Genomic DNA, 22,485 nt, shown 5'->3' on the forward strand with positions numbered 1-22,485 from the left:
TGCTTCAATTTCCCATTTTTTTTTCCCCTCCCTTTCCTACTTCTTGCCTTTCTTGTTTCTTAGTTCTGTTGTGCTTTTTCTTCCTCTCTACTTTATCCCCTTCTCTTTCCCATTTCTATCACATTTTTTCATCCTTATTTCTCATTTTGACCCTTTTTTTTGTTTTGCTCCCAGTAGGGCCGTACCCACCCTTTTCCCACTGACCATACCCCCACCCTCACACCCCTCTAAAGGGGCCTGAGAGCCGCTTCTCCTCAACCCGGGGGTGGGGGGCTGACCGGTGCCCACCGTATCCGCCTCTCATCCCGGCCGGGGGTGGGGGGCCCCGCTCCGGTGCCACGTCCCGGCAGGGCCGCCCTCCCCGGGTACCCGGCAGGGCCGCCCCCGCCGTTTGAAGTGCGGCCCGGAGGGGCGGAGGGAGGAGAAGAAGGGAGGGGAGCGGAGCGGCCGGGCGGGGAGGCGGAGGGACGGGGCGCACCCGCCCCAGCCGCCCCACAGCCACCGTTCTCCTCCCGGCCGGCGGCAGCTCCCGGCGCCCCGAGCCGGCCTCTCTCTCCCCTCCGGCATGTTTTAAGGCCGGCCCTAGCCGCTCTCCTTTGGGCTTTCCTTCCAGTCGCCTCACCGCCGTCGGGTCCCCGTTCCCCCCGCCCTCGGACCGTGAGCTTCCCCCTCGAAGGGCCGGCGGCTGGGGGGGGAGCGGGGGCGGTGGGCGCCGGGGGGGGGGCGAGGGCAGAAAAGCCCCCGCTCGGCACCATGGCGTCCAGCTATGCCCACGCTATGGAGAGGCAGGCCCTGCTGCCAGCCCGCCTCGACGGCCCCGCCGGCCTGGACAATTTACAAGCCAAGAAGAACTTTTCCGTGAGTCACCTGCTGGACCTGGAGGAGGCGGGCGACATGGTGGCCGCGCAGGGGGACGAGGGCGGCGGCGAGCCCGGCCGGAGCTTGTTGGAGTCCCCCGGGCTGACCAGCGGCAGCGATACTCCGCAGCAGGACAGTAAGTGCGGGGACAGCCCGCTGCCGTTCGTGGAGCGGAGCGGGGTCGGGGCAGAGCGCGGGGCTGAGCGGGACGGGGTCGGGGCAGAACATCCGTCATCCCTCCCTCTCATCCTCCGTCCATCTGTGCCGCCGTCCGTCCACCCGTCACCCGTCTATCCGTCCATCTATCGCCCGTCCCGTCGGAGCCGGCCGCAGCTTGGAGCTCTGCGCGCAGCCCCGAGCTTTCGTGCGGGGTCGCAAAGCCGAGCTCTGCTTCTCCCGGAGCCGTTTGCTTTGGGCCCCTGCAACCCAACCCAACCCACCCCCCGGGCGTGGGGCATCGGACAGTACAGGGCATCCCGTCTTAAAGTGCCGCAATAGAGCAGTGGGGAAGGCGCACAGGCTTGCGCGGTGTTTTCCAAGCGCGGCGCTGTGCGACGGGCGTGCCGCGGAGGACTGTGGTGAGGTAGGTGAGCAAGTGTCTCTGCCTTTCCACTCCTCGTTTGGGTTAAAAATGCCCCCCAGACTCGGTTTTCGTTGTGGGGCGGGTCTGGCGGCAGCCGCTGCGGAGAGCGGAGCGCAGCCAAGAACACGGGGTCCCTTCCGAGGGCTCCTGTGAGCACCCCCCCCCCTCCTCCCCGGGATCGGCCGTTCCGCCAGCGAGAGGCGAACAAAACGAGAAAAACGAAAATCGCCGCTTTCGTTCCTTTTCGTTTTTTTCGCCTTTCTCTGGCGGCCGCCATAAATAAACGAGCGGCACCGCCGCGGTGCCAACATGGACCGGGGCAGCGGGACCGCCACCCATCCACGGCTGCAAGGAACCCTTCGAACCCTTCCCCTGTGCCCCCCTGCCCTATCGCGGACTTTCCGCTGTGTTCTCGGAGCCGGCCCGCACCTCGCAGCACCCGCCGCCGCCCCGACCCGGCTTTGCTCGGCTTCCCCCGGCGGGGCTGACAAAAGGGTATCGCTCCCAAAAAGCGGCGATTTTCTCCCACCGTGAGACCCCCGAGCTTCAGCGCGGTGATCGAACGCTTCTGTCCGGCGGAGAGGCAGCGTCCCGGGGCGGCTTTTCCTTTGCGGTGGGGTCGGGAGTGAATCGAACGCCGCAGGGAAACTGCTTTAAAAACGTCCCTTCCTGGGAGCCGCCGAAATGAATTTTCGGGCCCTAAAAGTGTGCGTTCAGTGGGTCGGGGAGGCTGCGATCGCCGTTGCCCCGTGGTTCGGCTCCTGTGCCTCCAGGCTGCGGCCGGGCAGCCCCCGAGATAAGCAACGAGTTCTGCCGACAGCTCTTTTTTCCCTGTTTGTTTTTGCCCCCAATTTCCTTGATGGTTTTTAACTGGGCCCCCGGTGGTTCTGCCCGCTGCTGAGCTCAGCCCGGAGCAGAGGGGCTGCGTTCTCTCACTGCCCACGTTGCTCTCAGGGCATTGAACGCTTCATGTCCCGGTCCAGGGACGTGTTGCCCAACCAGCAATGCCGAGCAGGGGGAAACTGCCCCTTGAAGTCAGTCAGGGGTTCTCCAAATGCCGTAAAATCTTGGATCCCGTTGTGGTGAATTAGGAAGTTTTCGAAGTGTTTCAAAGCAAGCTGAAAAGAATAGCGAGGATAAATCCTCTCTGTCTCCGAGGGCAGAGCTGTCATCCGTGCCGTGTGGCTGTTTCACTGATGTGTTTAGCAGCCCCGGTGTGGTTCCGTGCCTCAGTTTCCTCACCTGCAGAGTGTCCTGCTGTGTGTGTATCTGAAAAGGCAGCACCCGAGCACAAAATGAGAGCTGATTCAGCGGGACAGCAAACATAGGGCTGTTGTTCTTTGTTACTGAGGGTGAGAAGGGAAAAGCTGCTTGGAGAAATCGTGGGATGTCTGCGGAGTAATGAAAACGTTCTTCTAATCTGGAGGAAAGTCGGCCTGCTGCTGTTCTCTGCCCCAACCTGCACCAAACCAAAGCGTTGGGTGACACCGATGATGAAATCTTATCCAGACTTGTGAGACTGGAGGAATTAACGTTACCATTAATTCATTGTAAAGGGGTTGAGGAGAAAGCTTTTTTCCTATTGGAAAAGAAGGGAAAACAGCATCTGTGAGAATAGCTCAGATCGTAATACGTGTGGGGAGAGCTGTCAGTGTGTAACAGTGTGCATCAGCGGTGCTGCAAAACCATCACTGCGCTGAGTTCAAATTGCAGCTCTGCAAACATGAAAATCTGAATGGTGAGCATTGGTATCGCTGTCTTGCAGGCAGGAGCTGAGTTCCTCTTTGTTGCAAAACCACCTGATAGATACGTCCGTGCTGTGTTTGCACTGAGGCCAACTGAAACTGGGATGGAAACACCATCCCAGTTCAGCAGGGAGGGCTCCCAAATCTTCCCAGCAAAAGGATGTGGTGCCCTTTGGTAGTAGAAGGAGCCTGATGGTGGGTTCCCAAAGCTCGTGATGCTGAGCAGGGTGAGTCCTCTGAGCACAAAGCAGCAGAGCTCACAGCTTATTTTGGAGATGGCATTTTTGCCATCTGCTTTTTTTTGTTTGCTTGTTTGAGTGTGACTGTTGACGGCTCGTAAAACACTGTGGAGAGTGAGCAGCAGAATTAAAATTGGTAGTGCTCTCAGTTCTCTTGTGAGGAAGGAATAAACCCCACTTTGATCCAGGACGTGCTCAACTTCTGCATGTTGGAGTTATTACTATCCCTTGATTTCTCTTGGATACGAGGGGGTGGCAGCCTGGGGCTGTGCTTCTCTCCCAGCCCAGGTTGGGCTGCTGGGGCTGGGCTGTGTTTAGGCAGCTCACCCGGTATGGGGATGGAGGGATGAACCAGGGCAGGGATGATTCCATTGCTGCCTGGGCTCCTGCCTGCCACCTCCATGTCTCATTGCTGGCTGTGGCAGGCAGGACCCCGAGCTGTGGGACACACGGCCGCTGTTTGTGCTGTTCTTCACTCCTTTTCACTTATAGCAAGTGCAGGTGCTGCGGGAAGATAAAATGATTTGTGTATATATTGAATTGTTTCTCCTTTTCTTGCTGATCTGGTGTTGTGGTGCCTCCCCACCCCGTGAAAAAAAAAAATGACCAAAGCCATATTGTAGGTATGGTATTGTTGTAAAGAGAGGAAGAGCTCTGCCACTGCTTTGTAATGGGAAGAGCAATTAGGGCGCTGAAGAGGTATGTGGGGAGAAAGCAGCAGGGCTGTGGGGTTTTTTTTCACAGACTTGTTTTCTCTTGAAGCTCCAAGGGAGTCTTTCATTTGTGAAATGCAGCCTTTATTCACAGAAGTTGTTCAGACCGGGATGGGCGAAGAATGGGCAGGAGGCAGGAGCTCGTCTCACAACGAGAGAAGCGAAGCCTTAACCCCATGGCAGCTGTGAGCATCCATCCACGGTGCTGCCGGGAATGAGTTTCCCAAACCCAGCCTTCCCCTCCCAGCCACTCACACAAAAACTGGGGATGGGTGCTTGTACTGAGGCGCTCCTTTGGGCCGTCTGCTTGGAAGAAATAGAGCAGCTCGCTGCTTTGTGCAGGACTGATCTTGGTGCACACCAGCAGTGCGGCGAGCGTCCTGGAGCCTGCCTGCTTTGTCATTTTGCTCTCAGGCCGGTTGGTGTGTGATTGTTTGGTGAAGCATTGCCCACTGTTTGATATTTCTCTTGCATCCTTGAATGCTGTGATTTGAAATTGGAAAAGCATTTTTTTTTCACGTAGATTTCTCCATCTTCTGCCTTCCCGCAAAGAGGCGCGAGGGTGACCGTCGCAAGCATAGAGTGCTGAAGAGAAATAAAAAAGGAAGCAAAGAATGGACTAAAATGGGCAGCTTACTGTTTTTAATGGGGAGGGAGGGGAGGGAGGCTGTGTGAATGTGAAGGAGGGAGCTGAGTGGGTCTGAGGGTGCTGATCGCGCTGCCCTCCTTTAGATGGACGAAGCCAGGCTTTTATTTGTGCCTTTCACTTTGTTATCGCGATCAGATTTGCTTCCTGGTTCTCATGGTCTCCTAATTTGCTGATGGCGTTTGTGTTTGCAGTCCATCCGCAAATGCTTCCAGCTCCTTAATTTGAACAAGGTTTTGCTGAAGGTTTTTAATTCTTTTTGTTTTAATTCCCCCCTTCCCCTGACATAATGAAAACAGTGCCATGGAAATGAGATTCTGAAACGTCTCGTGAAAAAAGAAGCTGCAGAGTTTGGTCTAAACTTCCAGCAGGCTTTGAATGAATAGCAGCTTTCTGTCATCTGTGCTGAGTTTCCAACATTAGCCACTCCATTTTCTGTCCTTTTGGTGATATATGGAACAGTGATCACATGGGAAAATATTATCTCAGAGTTAATTTGGGCAGTCCCTACTCACACGAGTCATTGCATGCGATTCAGTGGGCTGCTTATGTCTATGCCAATTGATGAGTATTAGTATTTAGAGGCTTGACCAGCAGCCTTGAGTCATGCAAAAAACCCTCTCTTGAGGCCGGTGGAATATTTCTGTGCAGGGATGAGGCGTTGCTGTCTGTACTCAGGGGCACCATCCTTGTGCATTTTGGCATTGGTGTAGCACGCACCCAAATAGTGATGGTAGGAAGCCTGAGTGCTCTGACAAGGCAGGCATGGAATTACAACGTCGTAATTCCTTCGAGGTGATGGTCTTTCTTTTTTTCCTTTCTTTCCCCCCCCCCCCCCCCCCCCGGTAACTGAATATGCTCCTATAGTTTTTTGAGATCACCGAAATGGCTTGATGGGATTATAGGTGTTTATTCCTGGTTGCAAGTTGTTTATGGTATATTTAATCGTTTTGGAAAGCCGTATGAAGTAGCCCTGAGGGAGCTGTGCTCCTGCTGAGCCTCCGTTGCATAATGAAGCACATCACGAGTATGACCAAGTGTCACAATATCCCAGCCTCAGGCCTCTGTTTCTGGGGAGGATGAATCACTGCCTTTTGGTTCCCCACCCTGCTCCCTTTCTCTGCAGTGAAGTGAAAATCCCCACCGCCTGGCAGAGGAGCTGCTGTCCAGGGCTGTGTTCTGCCTTTGTCTGGACTGTCCTTGCAGCTTTACGCTCGGAACGCAGAGGTTTCAAACTGTGCATGGGTGGCAGAGCACAGAACATAGGTTTACAGTCTGGTTCTTTCAAGGAGGGTGCATTGCATGGTTTTGTATGTGGGGTGTGATATCTGGAGCTGGTGGGGAGAGTCACCATCTCCGAGGGATGTGAGATGCCCTCAGTCCCAGTGATGCTTCCCTGAGGGGAAGGAGTATGAATTCAACCTCTCACGGGCCACGCAGGAAAGTCCTTCTGAACAGAACTAAGTTATAGACTCCATGGTTTGAAGCCCGTGTATATGGACCTCGTTGCCACCCACTCTGCAGCACAGGGCTGCAGGGGTTTGTGCTGTCACCCTGTGCTGTGACAGCTGAGGGTCTGAGGTCTTTCAGCACCTCAGTTTGCTGCTTTGTCCCTTGGTACATCGGTGTGTGACGTGCCTGTCCTGCCATTTCCCTTCCTGCCTGGCTCTGCTCTACCATACAGCCACAGAAGGCATCATTTCTCTTAATGCGCTTTCTGCTGGGCCCCCTCCCTTATGGAAGGTGCCCTGAGGTGGGGATAGAGGTTACTGCACATCCATTGGGACCACTGCAGCATTACTCACAGACAAGTTTCCCCAGAATGAGAACATTCCCAGGACGCTGACTGGGCTGGGAGCAGAGCAGCAGTGCTGGAGCTGGGATGGCCTCCCGCAGCGGAACGCCTGGCGTCTGCAGAGCCGAAGCCGGGAGGAGAGCGTGATGAGCAAGCCAGCTTTCATCTGTCTCAGCTTACGTAGCTTTCTGGGCTCCTCTCTCACTGCACAGGCTAAGGAAAGGCTACGGCAGCACTTAGAGCACTGTCCCAGACAGCCTGGATTTGCTGTGCCCGGGACCTCCTGGTGCCGTGTGTTCCTGGAAGGGAAGGAGAGAGGAGAGGTGAGGGGAGCCAGCTGTGCTGTTAACAAGTCACTACATCCTATCGTGGCATCCAGTTCATATTCCACCCAAATTTTCCCAGCCCTGTCTTGTAGCCCATGTAGGTGCCAAACCAGTCATGACCGTGCAGGGGTTTTAGCTCATGGGAAGCTTTGTTAGTCTGAGTTTTGTTCTTGTTCCCATCGTGTTGGAGGGTGGTGAGCTGGCAAAGCTGTAAAGACCTGCTCAGCGCTTCTGGAAATCATCTGCTTTTTGGAAGCTTCACTGATACAACCTGTATTTAGGAAAAAGAACCGTGGTTGCAGCTTTTGAAGATCTGCTGCTTCTTAGTGTCATCTCAGCTGCAGGGCTCTGCAGGGATGGATTTGACTTGGGTAGGAGAAGGTGCCTGTAATGGCTCTGCATGGCACCTTACTGGCTGTCTCCGATGAAGGGAGTAGCACAGAAGTTTGTGAACCCAGCATCAAGTCCTTTCTTGGGGTGGATGACTCTCGTGCTGACCATGCTGAAAGGAACTCGTGGATATTCTGAATCTCTTCCCTGAGCGTGCTTACTCCATTTTGCCTCTGGGAAGTCCATCTCCACACCCAGGCTGGTAGCGCAGCCTATCTGGTCCAAGGTGCTTGAGGATGGCCAAGCAAAGGTGGCAGAGATTTTGCAGGAGGAAAAGCTTTCAGGACAGGGTTGGAACTGATCTCTGCATCTTACTTCCTTCACCTGAGTGCTGGTGGGATTCTGCACTCTGGGGACCTAAGGTGGTGGAACCACAGGTTTGGATTTTGTGCTCACATGAAAGAGAGCCCTTTAGGGAAGGTGGTGTTCTGCTCTGTGCACTCCTCAGGCTGCACGGGACTGATATGCATGGGGCGTTTGTAAGGTGCAGACTTTGTGCTGGATTTACACCCAAAATCTAAATAGAAAATGGTTTTTGGTGTGATTCTTCCTTCCCGGTGTCAGTAGATGTGACCCAGTTTTTTGACGCTCCAAAATTCCTTAGTGCAGTATTTATGTCATTTTTCCTGTGTTCTTGCTGCAGTAACTTGGCAAAGTTCACCTGGCTGTGCCTCAGTTTCTCTGCCCATGTAAGTAGGCCATGATCCCAACTCCTTAATAAGGGGCACTGAGATCTGTGGGATAGTTGGTATATAAGAGGTTGGCTTTAACGATTTGGGAATATTCTCCTCCCTCTACATCCTCTCCCCAGCCAGTTGTTATTTAATTTCCCTCCATCTTTGCAGCTGACCACCTTCCTTCTTAATTAGCTGATTAGCTACAAGGAGATTCCCTTTCTATGAACCAGAGCAACTTCCAGCAAGTTCATTCTTGCAGGGAGCCCTCTCTGAGCCCAGCCACACCTGAACCCACCCCACTCCTTGTGCTCAGGTCTGCTGAACACCATGAGATGGTTGGGCTCTCCATGAGCCCAGAGGATGCAAAGAAGACCTGGTATCCAACAGAAATTGCCAGCAGCCCATTGGGATGATCATGCTCTTTTTCTTGGCTATTGCCTGGTCTGGAAGGTTGGGCCAAAAAGATCTTTGCTTACATTTTGTTTCATTTGGACATTGATGTGTCTCATGGAAACGGAGGGAATTGCTCCAGAATAAGAGCTTGCTGTGTGTTGCTTGTTTGTGATTTGGTTTTCATTGTTTCTCCTTAAAAAAAAAACAAAAAACAACAAAAAAAATGATAATAATAGAAAAAATCCCACAAAGAAACAGCTAATCAGTGAAGAGAAACAATCACCTGTGATTTAAGAGAGGGATCTCACTGTAAATAATAAATTAGTGTCAGGAGACCAGGCAGACAGAATGGTTGATGAATATCCTGCGGGCTGAAAGTTGTTTATCAAGCCTGTTTGAAGGCTTATGACTAACAAGCTCATTTACAGAATTTGGAGCCTGTTCGTGAACTGTTCTCCAGCTGGGAGGATGTGAGAATCATCAGAAATTGTATTCACAAGTTACTTGATCATTGAAAAAAATGATCAAACAAACAAAAGACTGCTCTTTGGAATGGAACTGTGAATTCCTCTTCCTCCCCACTGGGTTTTCTGAGGCATTCCCCTCAGGAAAACGAGGGGCCTGGAGAAGAATGCAGAACCCCACGTTGCTCACTGATAGCTTCTTTGGTGTGAACCCTTCCTCTGCGTGGCACAGGATGCACATCGTTGTATGTGGGGTGAGGTCTGGTTGTGATGCTGGATTGGTCCCGTCCACACCAGTGGCTCCTAGCCAGTGACTGGCGCTCACCCCAAAGGAAAGCAATCACTCTTGTTTCTCTGCTAGGCTTATGGAGCAGATGTCTCCTCCAAACCATGGCCAAAGCCTTTCTGCGCGGTGCCCTGTAAGAAGGCGGTGAGGGAACTATCAACCTGCTGCTTCTATAGAGGGGGATGAATCTGGCCTAAGGAGTGCTGTAGCTCTGTACCCTTTGCAAATCATTAGGCCAATTCTCTAGCTCAATGCAAGAGCTGCACCTTTGTGAGGAGAGGCAGATGTTTTTCACCCCCTGGTATCACCTGTAGTTCTGCTTTGCTTACAGGGTGTCCTCTCGTGCTTGGCTCCACTTCTGCTTGCTGAATGTCAAAGGCACCAACTGTGTGAAAAGCCCAGAGATAGAAAGCAGCAAGGAGAGCTGCAGAACCCATGGAGTCTAGGAGGAAAGAGAGCAGAAGATGACAGGAGAACAGCCTTCAAATATGCTCAAGGCAGATAAAGACTGATCTCCATGTGTATGTACTTGTGTTGCAACAGGGGAGGTCCTTCCAGCTCTAGTCAGGGTGAGGAAGCCCTGGGAGAGATGATGGGAGTGTTCAGTGGAGACCCCAGCTGAAGATCTGATGAAGACAGACGTCTGAAGGAGTGAATATCATATAGCTGATCCTGCCTTAGGATCTCTGAGATGTCTCTGCCCCATGTTACAGTGACACTGGGACTTCAGTAGGCAACCTCCCGTGTTCTTAGCCTGGTGCTCTGCCTGTCCTGGACAACAAAGCTGCAGTGTTCATTGCAGGACTGGGTGCAGAGCTGTGGCTTCCTCGCAGTCCTGGGCTTCCCATGTCCCAGCCCCTCTGGTCACAGGCTGCCTCTATATAGGGCTTTGCTCTCCACTGGCTTTCTCCATTCCTGCTGGGTTTTGCTTGTGTTACATATCCCTTTCCCTCTCACTCAATGCGTTGACGAGCCATTCCAGACACTTGCTATGCTGGGTTTGAATCCCTCTTTCTGTGACTCTCTAGGAATAGTTCTTTGTTTTCTCTTTAATCTATCAGAGGAAGGTAGAACAAGAGCCAAGGGGCTGTGAGCAAAAGCCAGATGAGCATTCAAAGAAGGCAGGAAACACATTTATTTTTTTACAGTGTGATATAGTCACTAGAACTAAGGAGGGTGTTGGCTTCTCCAACCACAAAGGCCTGGAAGCCCTTTTGGAAGATGCAAGTCACTGATCTTGCAATTGGGTAACTGGGTGAGATGCTGTGGCTGGGTTGCAGACCCCAATGGGCTGAGCAGCTCCATTCTGGCTGGGAGATGGAGGGATGTGCTGCAGCATTCCTGTGTGATTCCATGTCAAGGATATTCCTGCCAGGAAATCAGCTCGCAGGACCAGATGGAGAATGCAGATCCATGCAATGCAAAACTGTTTACAGGTTTGGAGCAAAACATAGTGAGAAACAAAAGGAAAAATGTGTCCTCATCACCAATTGTAACTCAAGCTCTTATGTGAAGCAGCTGCCACGCTCATTTGTAGGTCAGTCTCCTTTCCAAAATCCCACTGTTCCAAATAGCAGAGATAGGAAAACCTCTGTGGAGATACAAAGGGTGAATATTGGGCATGGAAGGGGCCTGACTTGATCTTGTATTTTGGGACCTCTTCAGACTTTACTGAGACTCTAAAGAAAATAGGCAGTTGCAGAAGTTTTCTGGTATTTCTGGCCAAATTGGAGAGTCTGTGTGAGCAGCGTCGCTCATAATTGCAACAAGGTTGGCTTTGGGTGAAATGAGGAAAACAGGGAGAACTGCAAATCTAATCAGTGGGGTGGGGGATAAGCGCACTCAATATCATCCAAGGACAGAGGGGCTCTGAATAGGTGGGCTGAGCAACCTGGAAGGGTCAGAGAGAGCACAGGGCTGGCACTGAGCACAGGGAGCAGTGGTGACAGCTGTCAGAGCCATCCCTCGCTGCTCACTTCTCTCCATTTTGTGTTTGCTTGTTGCCAGCCAGGGAGGAGCTCACTGAAACCAGGAATTACCAGAGAACAGTGGAGAGGTGGGTGGCTGGGCAGCGTTCACAGTGCATGGCCCCACCTCCCACCCTTTGCCTCACCATCCATCCCTCCATCCAGCCCGTAGGGACCAGAGCCATCCCTAACCAGTAGGTATTGCCCAGTGCTTACATCTGTGAGCTGCTGGACAAGGGGAATTCAGGCACAGTGGTTTCCAAATGTGTTCCTAAAAGTATCAGTAAGTAAAAGGTGCTGAGAAATGGTTTGGGAGATAGTTTGGAGGAACTGCACTTCACTGGGATATGATTGATAGCAGGGAGAGGGGAAAGGTCAAATTAATCAAACTCCTCTTACGTTAATGGACTGAGTTCCAAAGTAAGTCCTGGGTGTGAAGAGTTGGAAGGTCTCTGAGTTTCTCCCAGATCTTCGGGGCACCCTATGTATGCAAAGGAGGCAGGTCTGTCCTAGGGGAAAGTGCCCAGCCATCAGGGTCTGGTACCACTGCCCGTTCTGCACTCGGAGATACTGTCGCTGGTAATTGAAGAACCGGAGGGGCTTTGCTGTTATTCTGGTGCCATCTACTGGTGTGAGCCTACAGGAATGTGCCGAGGCAGCAGGAAAAGGGGAGGAAATGTTAGCGGATGGCGTCGATTGCAGGAGCCGGGTGCATCGTATCTCGTTGTTTGTACCAGTCTATCGGATTTTGGAAACTGTAGGAGTTACCTTTGCAGTTCGTGTTGTTTTCAAACTGTGGTTGAAGTTGGCCAATGACTCCCAAGACATCGAGGCAATTAGGGACTTAACACATGTTGCATCACAAATAATTGCTTAGGAAACCCAGGTGAAGGCAGCCGGAGCAGCTGGGCTGCCCTTTTGGAAGGCATCTCAAAGGGATTCAGTGTCAGAGCTCAGCTGGGAGGCATCTGCCTCTCCCCCACCACACTTCGGCTTTGCTGTTCTCGTGGTGGGGGCCAGGCTTACACGATGCATCCCCAAGGAGGTGTCCACTGCCTATTCTGGGCAGTGCTAGTGGGTGGTTGGGGTGGTTTGGGCACCCATCATTGGGTGTTGCCATGAGCAAGAGCTATGTGGATAACCCAAAATGGAAAGAGATGTTGGGACTCAGACTTAAGCTGTAACCAGGGAAAGATGCAGTTTGTGCCCAAGAGGGAGGAGGTGATTTGAGAGGCTGAGAGACCTGGGGCTGCTGAGCCTGCAGAAAATAGGGTGGGGATCTGATCAGTGCTTACCAATGTCTGTATGGTGGGTGTCAGGTGGATGGGGCCAGGCTCTTTTTGGTGGTGCCCAACAACAGGACAAGGGGCAATGGCCATGAAGTGGAACACAGCAGAACATGAGAAAGAGCTTCTTCCCTTTGAGGGTGACAGAGCCCTGGGACAGGCTGCCCAGGGAAGTCGTGGTGTCTCATTTGGAGATATTCAAGACCCACGTGAGTGCTTTCCTATGCAACCTGCTGTAGGGAACCTGCTTTAGCAGGGGGTTGAACTAGATGGCCTCCAGAGGTCCCTTCCAACCCCTACAATTCTGTGATTTAATGTGAATGACGATCACTGGGAGCATTCTGCCTCCCCTGTTCATGTAACGCAAGATCAGAGTGCTGTAAGCCAGAATGAAATGTACTATTTGTTTTAGCAACCCATCCATCCTTCAGCGGGGATGAGGAGATGAATTCTCCAACTTAATAGGAGCTTTTCATCTGCTGCTCTTAGAGTCCTCCTAATGCTGGGAGCAGATTTAGTTGGAATATTTCTTGGGTTTAATTTATGTGATTACTTGAGCTGGGTGTTTTTTTCCTCTTGCTTTTGATTTATGAAAGCATCTCTTTTCATCAGGGGCACTTAAACTACCTGCAGAGTAAAAGCAGTGTCTGTGCAGGGAGCAGTCCCTGTGTCCTCGGTGTTCTGCTGGCACTCACTCTGATACAACAAGCCCATGGCAGTGGGTGACGTGCAGCTTGATGCATTTCTTCCCTTTCAAATGCTGGAAGAGATTCCAATGCAATCATTAGGCAGTATTGGCCTGCAAGTCAGTCTTGGGAGAGAAAATCTGAATGATTTTTTGTCTGATGGAAGGGGAGGAGAGGGCTCCCGAATCAGAAATGCTTTATGGGAGGGCTGTCACTTATGAGTGCCATAATGGTTCAGTGAGGCCCAAGTATGCTCTCCCTCTCATGGCTCTTGATTCTTTATTTCACCTATTTAGGTTGCAGATCCTGGGAGCATCCAGCTTGCTGCCTATGAACTTTTAGGTTGGTTGTGTTGTGACCATTTCCACTCTATGTGAGCAATACTGGGTGGTACCTGGGGCCAACTGAGGCCAGCTCCTCAACCCCAGCTCAGAGCAGACTCGCAGGCCCTCCTTCATCTCAAGCCAAGTGATAGCTCCTAGTTGGAAGGAGCACAGGAGCAGGGGTTAGTCAGAAGGCTGCAGGCACCACAGTGCTGGGCAGCACATGGCCTGCTCCATCCCATGGGCTGCAGCAATGCAAAAGGTTTTATTTCCCCTTCTCACGCATAAACCTGGTGAATGGTAAATACAGTGCCAGAGCAAGGTAAACTAGGGGCTTTTGCCCAATAAAACCCTGTCTTTGTACGTCTGCTGTAGCTGCCCAGGGGAAGGAAGCAGTAAAGTTCCCGCAGAGCACAGGTCGGCAGTGCTTCAAAGCTCACTGAGTGGGCTCTGGGCTCACAGCAAGAGCACTGACTTTGGCTAAACTGTGCAGAGTTCACCCTGAAAGCTGGTGTGGGAACTTATTTTGAACCTATAGGCTCTGTCACTTTCTCTGGGCTAATTCCTTAGCACTAAGCTGCTGGGGGACAGTCGCCCTCTCGCCTCGGTTATATGTACCCTGCAGAAGCAAGGAGCTTGTGCTAGGCAAACACCAGGAAGGCCTCTGAGGTTTCCTTTTCTGGAGCACTCTGCAAACAGGACTGGAAAAAGGTTTGGGGTCCAGGGAGTTTGCTGGCACAGCTCCTTCCTCTGCGAGGAGAGATGGGGGTGGTCCTGTGGGATGGGGACATGTGGCCATCTCCTGGCCTGAAATGCCACTGGGCAGCAATGGGGGCAATGGGACTCTCCTGCTTCCTACCGCAAGTGCCACATGGTGACCGGGTGACCCATTCATTCAGTTCCATGTCCTTGGACCTGCCATGCTGTTGACTTGAGCTGTGGCTTAGAGATTCTTCCCAGCCTGACCAGAGTTGCTTCCCCATCAGTTTTGCTGGTCCTCATGGAAATCAGCGTGCAGTGCCTTGAGTCTGGTGGATGAACTCAGCAGCCCAATAAGGTTTGGGGACAGGGGTTTCTCTGCCCTAAAACTGGTGGCATCCTCCTGAGCAGGGGCAGGACGCTCCTAGTGCCTTGCTGAACTGGCAGCTTGCACTGAGCATCGTAGCCAGGCACGTTCATGGTGTTTTACAGGGCACAGTCTGTTGTCATCGAAGCTGATAGCAAATTCTGTACTTTCTGCAGCCAACGTTAAATGGATCTTTTGAAGGTTGTAATTTCTTGTTTAACCGATGCCAGCTGCAAATACTTTGTGCTGAGGAATAACCCCTTTGTGCCAAATAAAATACGGTGGAAGTCTGTGGCATGTTTTTCAGCATATTGTTAGTTACGGCCCTCCTGACAGAGCACATTCTATGCTGAAGATAAATGCTCGGCAGCCTTTTGCCAATTTATGTCCAAAAGGGCTTTTCTTGGATGTCCCCTTCTCAGTGGAAAATGCTTTTCTGTTTTTCCAGCAAACATTTAACGAGCTGCGTTCACAAGAAAAAAGAGAACTTATTGCAGGATCTTTTGCATTGTGTGTTAGCTCTCTCTGAGCTGGATCTGTAGCTCTTTGGATGCTGTGATCTTTGTTACGGTCCACACAACCAGTCCCATCTCAACGTTATCAGCATGAGCCTGGGACCTGGTCTGGCAGGAGGTGGCCTGGGCTGTGGCCTCCATCCTAGTGCCCCTTTCCAGGACCTGTATGGAGAGCTGCATGAGGAGGAAGCCATGCGCTGATGTGTTTATTCTTGCAACTGGGTGGAGGCTGCCCAAGCAAAGTCAAAGGCTCTTGATGTTTCTGGGAGCAGCTGAGCTTTCTTGCCTCATGGTGGGGTGGCTTCAGAAGGCCTTCTTCAGGGATGCAGTTGATGAAGCAGAGTGGGAAGCTCATCCCTCAGCTGCTTGTCTGCATCATCACCGAAAGATGAGCTGCTGTGTGCAAGTACAAAACGGTTGTTTTGATCATGACTGTGATCACAATTGTGATATGACCAATTTCTGGTTTATTTTGAGGTGACTTCCTTGTTGTCCACACCCCTGTAAGTGCTGTGAATGAAGTGCCAGAATATATCCTCAGAGAGCAGTATATTAGGTATCCTAAATGGATGGGGGAAGCAAAGCAAGGAGGGAAATGGAGGCAGAGTCCCAACATGTGTTTCTCTAGCTCATAAGGGCCTCTGGTGATGAACAAATCGGTTTAACATACTCTAATGACCTTCAAGAACTTAAATCTGGCTGAAAGTAATTTACTGATTACTGACTTCAGTAGGGCTCCAGCATGGAGCAGAAGCCCTCATCCCATCGTCATTGGGAGTCATCGGGAGAGAGGCTGGAGGGGGGTGGTCTTCAACCTGCCTCTAAGTGCTGTGCTGAGTGGGGGCCTGAGGGCATGGAAAACATTGTCTGACTCCCAGTGGTTTTGTTCAGTATTTTTTTATTACTCGGACAACTTTTTTTTCAGGTTTCTGTTGCAATTTATAGATGAATTCTGAAGTGTTTTGGCTTAAGAATGCTTTCTACAAGACTTATTTTATTTTTACATTAATTGTTAGCGAAAATAAGCGTAGCAAAATAACCAGCAAATGGTTTTGCCAGTGGGTTGATCGAAAAAATGTTTTTTCTAGGGGAAAGAATTCTGTTTAAGAATTTCTCAGTTAAAGTCATTGGCGTTTCTGGACATGAGTGACATGAGGGAGTATGGAAAAATGCCGGTGCTAACAGGCTGGGGGATGGGAATTTGTGTCTCTGACAGGCTGTATACAAGAAGGATGCAGCCCTGCAAATTCAGCTTCACAGCTTTGCCAATGTGTCTAGACAGCCCATCTCCATGGGGGAGAGGGAAGCTTATTTCCTGGACCCACTCCAGCTCTGGCTGCTCCGATGAGACATGGCCACATCCTTCTCTCCTTTACCAATGGAGACCACATCTTGTAGCATGGGGGTAGTGCTAAGCTTGCTCAGCCATAGTTACTGATGACCAGTGTGGTGCTCCCACAGCGATGGGATGCAGTGGCTGGAGCAGGAGGTGGGACACACAACGAGTGCGTGGTTGTGTTAATTGTGTGCCCCTTTGGGTGGGCTATCAAATCTTATTTGGGGCGAGTTAATCCTCTGCTAGACAGGGATTGGTTGGCTGTAGGGTAAGTAAAAATGATGGATGCAATTAATTATCTAGAACCTCTAAAAACCCTTAGATTGTGTTAAATTAGGCTGGAAAAACAGCATTTGTCTGCTAGCCCTGCAGCAGGCTGAGAACAGCAACTTATGGCAGAAATATCCTGTGTTTCCATATGGCTTCCCTAAATCGTCTGATCCTCAAGGTTAGCATATCTGACTTTGCAGCGTGATGAAGGGCAGCAATAAGCAAAAATCTGCTAATATATTCATCACCTGGAGGCAAAGGTTATTAGTCCATGTTAGGGAGCACGGTTTCCAGCACATCACTCATTTGCCCCAATTCGCAGGAGCTCTGACAACAATCATTCTGCCTCCTCTGCTGGGAGTTGGGCTTTTCAAACTGCAGTGAACTTTGTGGAAAGACAGAGGTTTCCATTTTTCAGCCTTTTGATTTAAAATCTCTAGATGATTGTTTGACTCTGGCAGGGAACCATTCAAAACACATTCCGAAATATTCATCATTCCAGCAGGCTAGGAAACATAAGATGTAGCAATTTATTAGCTAATGTGAAATGCATTCGCTGCCCAGAAGGGGCTGGGGATGGATGTGGGGCACAGCCCAGTTTCTCTTGGTGTGGCACAGAGAGGGAGCAGGGGGCTCATGGGAGCCCTTGGAGCATCTCCTCCATGGTCTCCTCTTCTACAGAATGCTGCTCTGTCAAGAAAGCTGCACTCTGAAATAGCTGTAAGGGCTTCAATGGCTTTGCCTCCTCGAGCAGTGTGGGATATAAAGGCCCTTTATCCCCACCCGAGGAATGTGTTCCCTGTCAGGATGCTCAGAAGAGGCAGGTGGGCTGGATTCTGACAGCCGGGCTTGTGTTCTGTTATTTCTGGACCTCTCATGTCATCGTTTTTCCAGTCGTGATCAAGAGGGACCCATAAAATGCATTAGTGGTCAAAATCTGGATTTCTGTGCGGAGCTCTGCAGCGGCTCCGCTCTGATTTGTGTGTTACCTGGTGGCCTGATCTGGTCAAAACCCATTTGTTCTTGGATGCTAATGAAAGGGGAGCACAGCCTTTGGGGAGCCGGTTTCCATGCTCTCGCCGTGCTCTGCGCCTTCCTTTCTTGTTGGTGCTCTGGGCTCCAGCAGCGGCCCTGGCCACCATGTGAGGTGAGGTGGAGCCCCGCTCTGCCATGCAGCTCCAAGGTCTGCTTGTCTGGATGACAAACAGATGAAATATCCATTGAGAACAGCGTTTCTATGCACCGCCAGGGCCAGCTGGCATGCATCCCACAGGTCGTTGTCTGCTTGCGCGGGTCCTATGTACAAAGCCCGCATCCAAGTGAATTTCCAGACCCGACTAGGGTAGAGCTGTGTGATAATGGCCCTGCTCAGCACAGTGGGGACCCAGCATGCTCAGATACTCATTGGGCAGGTGAGCCCGAGTTGAGCTTTGCCAGTGTGGGTTGGTGGGCTCTGGTAATGTTTGCAGACTCTTGCAGTGGCTGCGGCATGTGGAAATGATCTGTCTGCCCCAAATGCCAATTAGCTCATTTGTAATCTGTATATGGTCTGGAAAGAAAAACAACCCAACAAACAAAATCCAAAGCAGCTCTTCCCTGCAGCTCTTCCCTGCCTCAGCAAAAGCATTTTTTTTTCCTTAATGCTTTAACTTTCCCTATTAGTAAGTGTCATTGGCTGAAATTCGTGGGGACTTTTGCCACCTTTTTTTTTTTTAAATACAGGAGAAAATGAATAATGAAAGCAGTGTTGCCCAGAGTTTGTGTGGGTGCTGGATGGGGGGAATGGTTTGAGGGGGGGCTGCAGGGCCACAGCTTCATGGCTTCTGCAGCCTCTTGAATGAGTACAAACACGGAGGCTCAGCACACTGAACCCATGGCCATCAGGAGAAGGAGGTTAAGTTGTTTTTGTCGACTCTTCCCTTCTGTGATGGGATGTGTACAAAAAGCAACCAAATTACCTGGCCGTGTCAGGCTCTGGTGGCAGCTTATAGTCACAGCCTTGAAGGCAGTTGGTGATGTCCAGGAGGATGTGGACACTGATGCTGGGCTGCTCCTGCCTGGAAGTGCTGGATAAGCATGTGGCCTGTCTGTAAGAGCAGCCTGGATTCTTAAGAGGGGCATTCTCTGTAATTGTGTGCATGTGGATGTACCACATGTGTGCAATGGGGTTAAAAGAGGCAGAGATACCTGGCTATACATGGCTGAGCTTCTGAGCTTCTTCAGAAAGGCCAAGAAAGGGTGCTGAGAAGATGGAAAGACGGATGTTATCTGGAATGAACTAGGGCAGGGAGGGGCTTTGGAAATGAGAAAATACCGACGGAGCAGGGCGGAGGTTGGGAAGTTTGATTTTGGCTGCATGAGTGCCGTTTCTAAGTTGAAACATCAGGACACATGGCATGGGAAGGGGAGCTGATGGGAAGAGGATGTGGGCGTTGGAAGCCATACCCTGACCTTGCAAAGGCATGACTTCATGTCCAGCCCTGCCCAACGCACCCCTTCCAGGTCTGACCCCAAAATGAGCTGGGAGCTGGGAAGGCGCAACCTCTTCAGGGTGCCATGGGTTCCGTGCCTTGTATATGGCAGTGGGGTTTGGCTGGAGAAGTCATGCGATTGTGTTTCTGCTCCTCGGTCTCAGGTCCAGTGTGCCTGTGGCATTGGGCTGCCCTAACAAGGGGCTCGGGGGTCCACAGCCCTGCTGGATCCTATCCCCACCCTGCCTGGCAAACCCACCCTGCTGGATCCCAGCCACGATCTGGTGGTTTGGTCTCTTTGTCAGTTACAAAATGCAGTCTCACAGAACATGATTTGCCGCTGGCAGGCTTTTAAACTATGTGTTTGCTTTTGATTATCTTTTTTTTTTTTTTTTTTAAATTAATTTTCCAAGGATCAATGTGGTAATGCATATAAAAATTACAATATGTAAAACAAAGTATAAAAGCATACGACGAATTCCAAACACATAACATACTGTGCCTTGGAGCTTATGAGATCCATACAGCGCTTATTGTATTATGGGAACACTCTGACCCCAAGACCCGGTGGAAAGGCTTGTTAGAGGAGCTGGGCTAAGCCGTGAGCTGTAGGATGCCCAGGAGGAAAACCCTAGGAAATATCAAAGCAGAGCTGTTAGAGCAGAACTCAGGCTTGTCTCTGGGATCTAAGGGGACTCTCAGTGGCTCTGTACCAAATTCTGGAGAAGGATGTATACTTCCTCCCCCGCAAATATTGTTCTCCTAGTAATAAGCACTTAACGTCATGCCTTTCTAGGAAGAATGTCTGGATTCCCATTGGGTCGCAATTGCAAGTTTTTTGTCCAACTTCATTGCTGCTACTAAGTCAAGCTCCAAGCAGGAGCACTGACATGGGCAGGGAGAAGGCACATCTTATGGGTGTGCAACTGCAGGAGGCACAACCTATGGGCTCTGAGATTCCCTCTGGATGAGAGGCAGAGCACCAGCGCTGAAACCATCTCAAAGACGAGTGCTGTCTTCCAGCTGGGATAGGACTCATGGTGCCCTGGTGAAGGGCTGTGCAGCACCTCAGCAAGTTCCCAGCCTGGAAGCAGAGCTGTGAGGCTGGAGGCACGCAATCCATGCAAGAGCTATTCACAGCTCCGTAATGATATGTAATTGTTTGTATGCGGTCAGCTAGAAATTACCCTGATAAGTTCCACATTGCAGACACTTTGGAGAGGAACTGCTGTCGTCTCCTGGGTAATGCTGAAAACGCACACGCTTTTCTATTTAATATTAAAACTCGGTTTTGATGTGAAAAATTCAGTATTGCCTTTCTGAAGTCCCACAGCCCATTCACAAAATTGCCATTTTTTTTCTTGTGAATTTGACTAGTCCATGAGATCATCAAACCCGAAGATGTTTTAAAAAATGCAGCATCTGTTTCTTTCTATTTTCTTTTTTCCTTCTTGTGTTCCTGGTGATCCAAACAAGAGAGTTTCACATACTGTGATTTTCTGTGTAATTGAAATAATTTGAGGTCTTATGTATGATGATGCATCTCATACCTGTGTCACCGTCCCATGGACACCTATCAGGACACAGGGGAAGGAGAATTAGCTTTGATTAAACCTTTCTAGCTCTTTTTTCCCTTCCTTTTCCTGTGTTGATTCCCTAGGAATGACAGTGTTTTGGATGGAGGTAAGGAACTGAAAGCAAAGGAGAAAGAGGATAAAACTGCAAAGTGCGCCTGCGGTGGTCTTAAAATTCAACTTCAAACCCAAGCAAAAGATTTTTCCTCTCCCTTCTGTTCTCTATTTTTCTTTCTTCCCCACTACTCCAAGTAAAACCTTCTTCTTCTTTTTTTTTTTTACTTTTGGCTTGCAAGATTTTTTTCAACCTTAAAAGAGTTATCAGTTGCTGGGTTTTTAGTTTCTAGATTTGTTTTCTCCCGTGAAATAGATTTGTTTTGGTTTTCTTTAATCCATATTCAAACTCTGGTGGTAACTTCTTGTTTTTCAGGCTGTGATTACAGCGTGATTCCTTTTTTTTTTTTCCTGGAATCCTTCCTCAGTTTACAGTTTATATAACCGATGTGACAAATCTGCCTTTCCTTACTGTAAGTGATTTGTGGCTGGACGTCTCAGCCTCTTGTTTAATGAGACCCAATTGTTGACTTTCAGTTCAGATCCGATACGTGCTCTCTAACCTCTGCTTCAAGACTTCATAGAACCGGTCAAAACTTTTCAAAACTGCCCACACAATGTAAACCCCATCTGGAAATTTGTTTTTATTCTGACCTGGAATGAAAGCAAGTATGTACAGGCATTCCTACAAACTGGAAATCCAAAATATGTTGCGGTTGCACGTACTGTTGGAAAAAAATACTGGTCTTGTAACTTACATGTAGGCATTCAGTTCGGAGCTCTGGTTTGGTTTGTGGTTGGTTATGTTTTCAATATGATGTCCCAACAGACCCATCTGATGATACTCCAGTGACTGTCCCTGACATGAAGACAGCGGCTCTGCCCTGTTGCATGGGGAGACATGATGAGCGAGGAGGAAAGGATAGGACACTGTGTTATTTGGGAGCAATTAGAAGTGCTCTGGAGCATCCTAGAAGTGTGTTTGGGTTTGCAAGTAGTGAGTGAACATAGAGCTCGTACAGGAAAAGCACGTATATGGAAACAGGAAACAAAATCCCCCCCAGTGCAGCGTGAAACATTGGGATTTGGAAATGAACTTCTCAGAATATCCAGCACCGGTTCCAGAGCAGAGGAACGTGCATCTCTATCTCCCCAGGGGCTGTGCTTGCGAGAAGTGGAGCTTTGGAGAATGCTGTTTGTAATAATTCTGATTAAAAGAATGTTGATGAAAGGCTCCTGACCCATCTCAAGAACTTTAGAGCTCATTTCCTCTTCACTCTGTTTCTGCTGACTCCAGGCATTGGTGCTGTCAACATAATTTAGGGGTACCATTTGTCAGGGCTCCTTCCTGATAAGGAAAAACGAGACTTGAAGGTCTTTTCTAACCTGAGCAATTCTGTTTCTGTGACTGGTGTAAAAAATAGTCTGCCAACATGTCAAAGTCTGCCCTAAGTACTGTGAGCAAGGTGTCATTTGCAGACACATGGGGTTTAGTGCCTGCATTTCCTCGTTAGTGGATTTTAGTTGTCCTGTGGTGTGTCAATTAGGCAAGGAGTTCCAGCAAGGCTGATTATCAGCCCAGCTCTGGGCTCACACTGCTATTCTGTAGTTTTTTTCCTCCTGCCCACGTCTCTTGGATCCAGCTGTGCTGCGCCATTCCAGATGTGCAGCAAGGAGAGACCTCAAAGCCGTGTCCCGCAGTGCAGGCTGAGCTGTGCTGCTTGGTGCCGGGACAGTGACTCACATCCCTGCCTGGTGGCAGCCGGGGCTGGAGGTGACCTGGCCCTGAGTCACTGTGGCAATGCCAGCATCCTTCCGCTGC

The 22,485-nt window shown here is 50.4% G+C and overlaps 1 protein-coding gene across 2 annotated transcripts in view; it reads left to right on the forward strand.

The window, feature by feature from the left end:
* Window positions 1-410: 410 nt before the first annotated feature.
* PRRX1 (paired related homeobox 1) overlaps window positions 411-22,485 on the forward strand; it is a 31,715-nt gene continuing 9,640 nt past the window's right edge. The window contains exon 1 of one of the 2 annotated variants that reach the window (XM_015869727.2): window positions 411-994. In XM_015869727.2, the coding sequence (XP_015725213.1) occupies window positions 754-994 (241 nt within the window). In that variant the 5' untranslated portion in view covers window positions 411-753. The remainder of the gene's footprint in view (window positions 995-22,485) is intronic. The other variant, XM_015869726.2, reaches the window with a different exon arrangement.

The sequence above is a fragment of the Coturnix japonica genome, chromosome 8 (genome assembly GCF_001577835.2).
Source record: "Coturnix japonica isolate 7356 chromosome 8, Coturnix japonica 2.1, whole genome shotgun sequence".
NCBI lineage: Eukaryota > Metazoa > Chordata > Aves > Galliformes > Phasianidae > Coturnix > Coturnix japonica.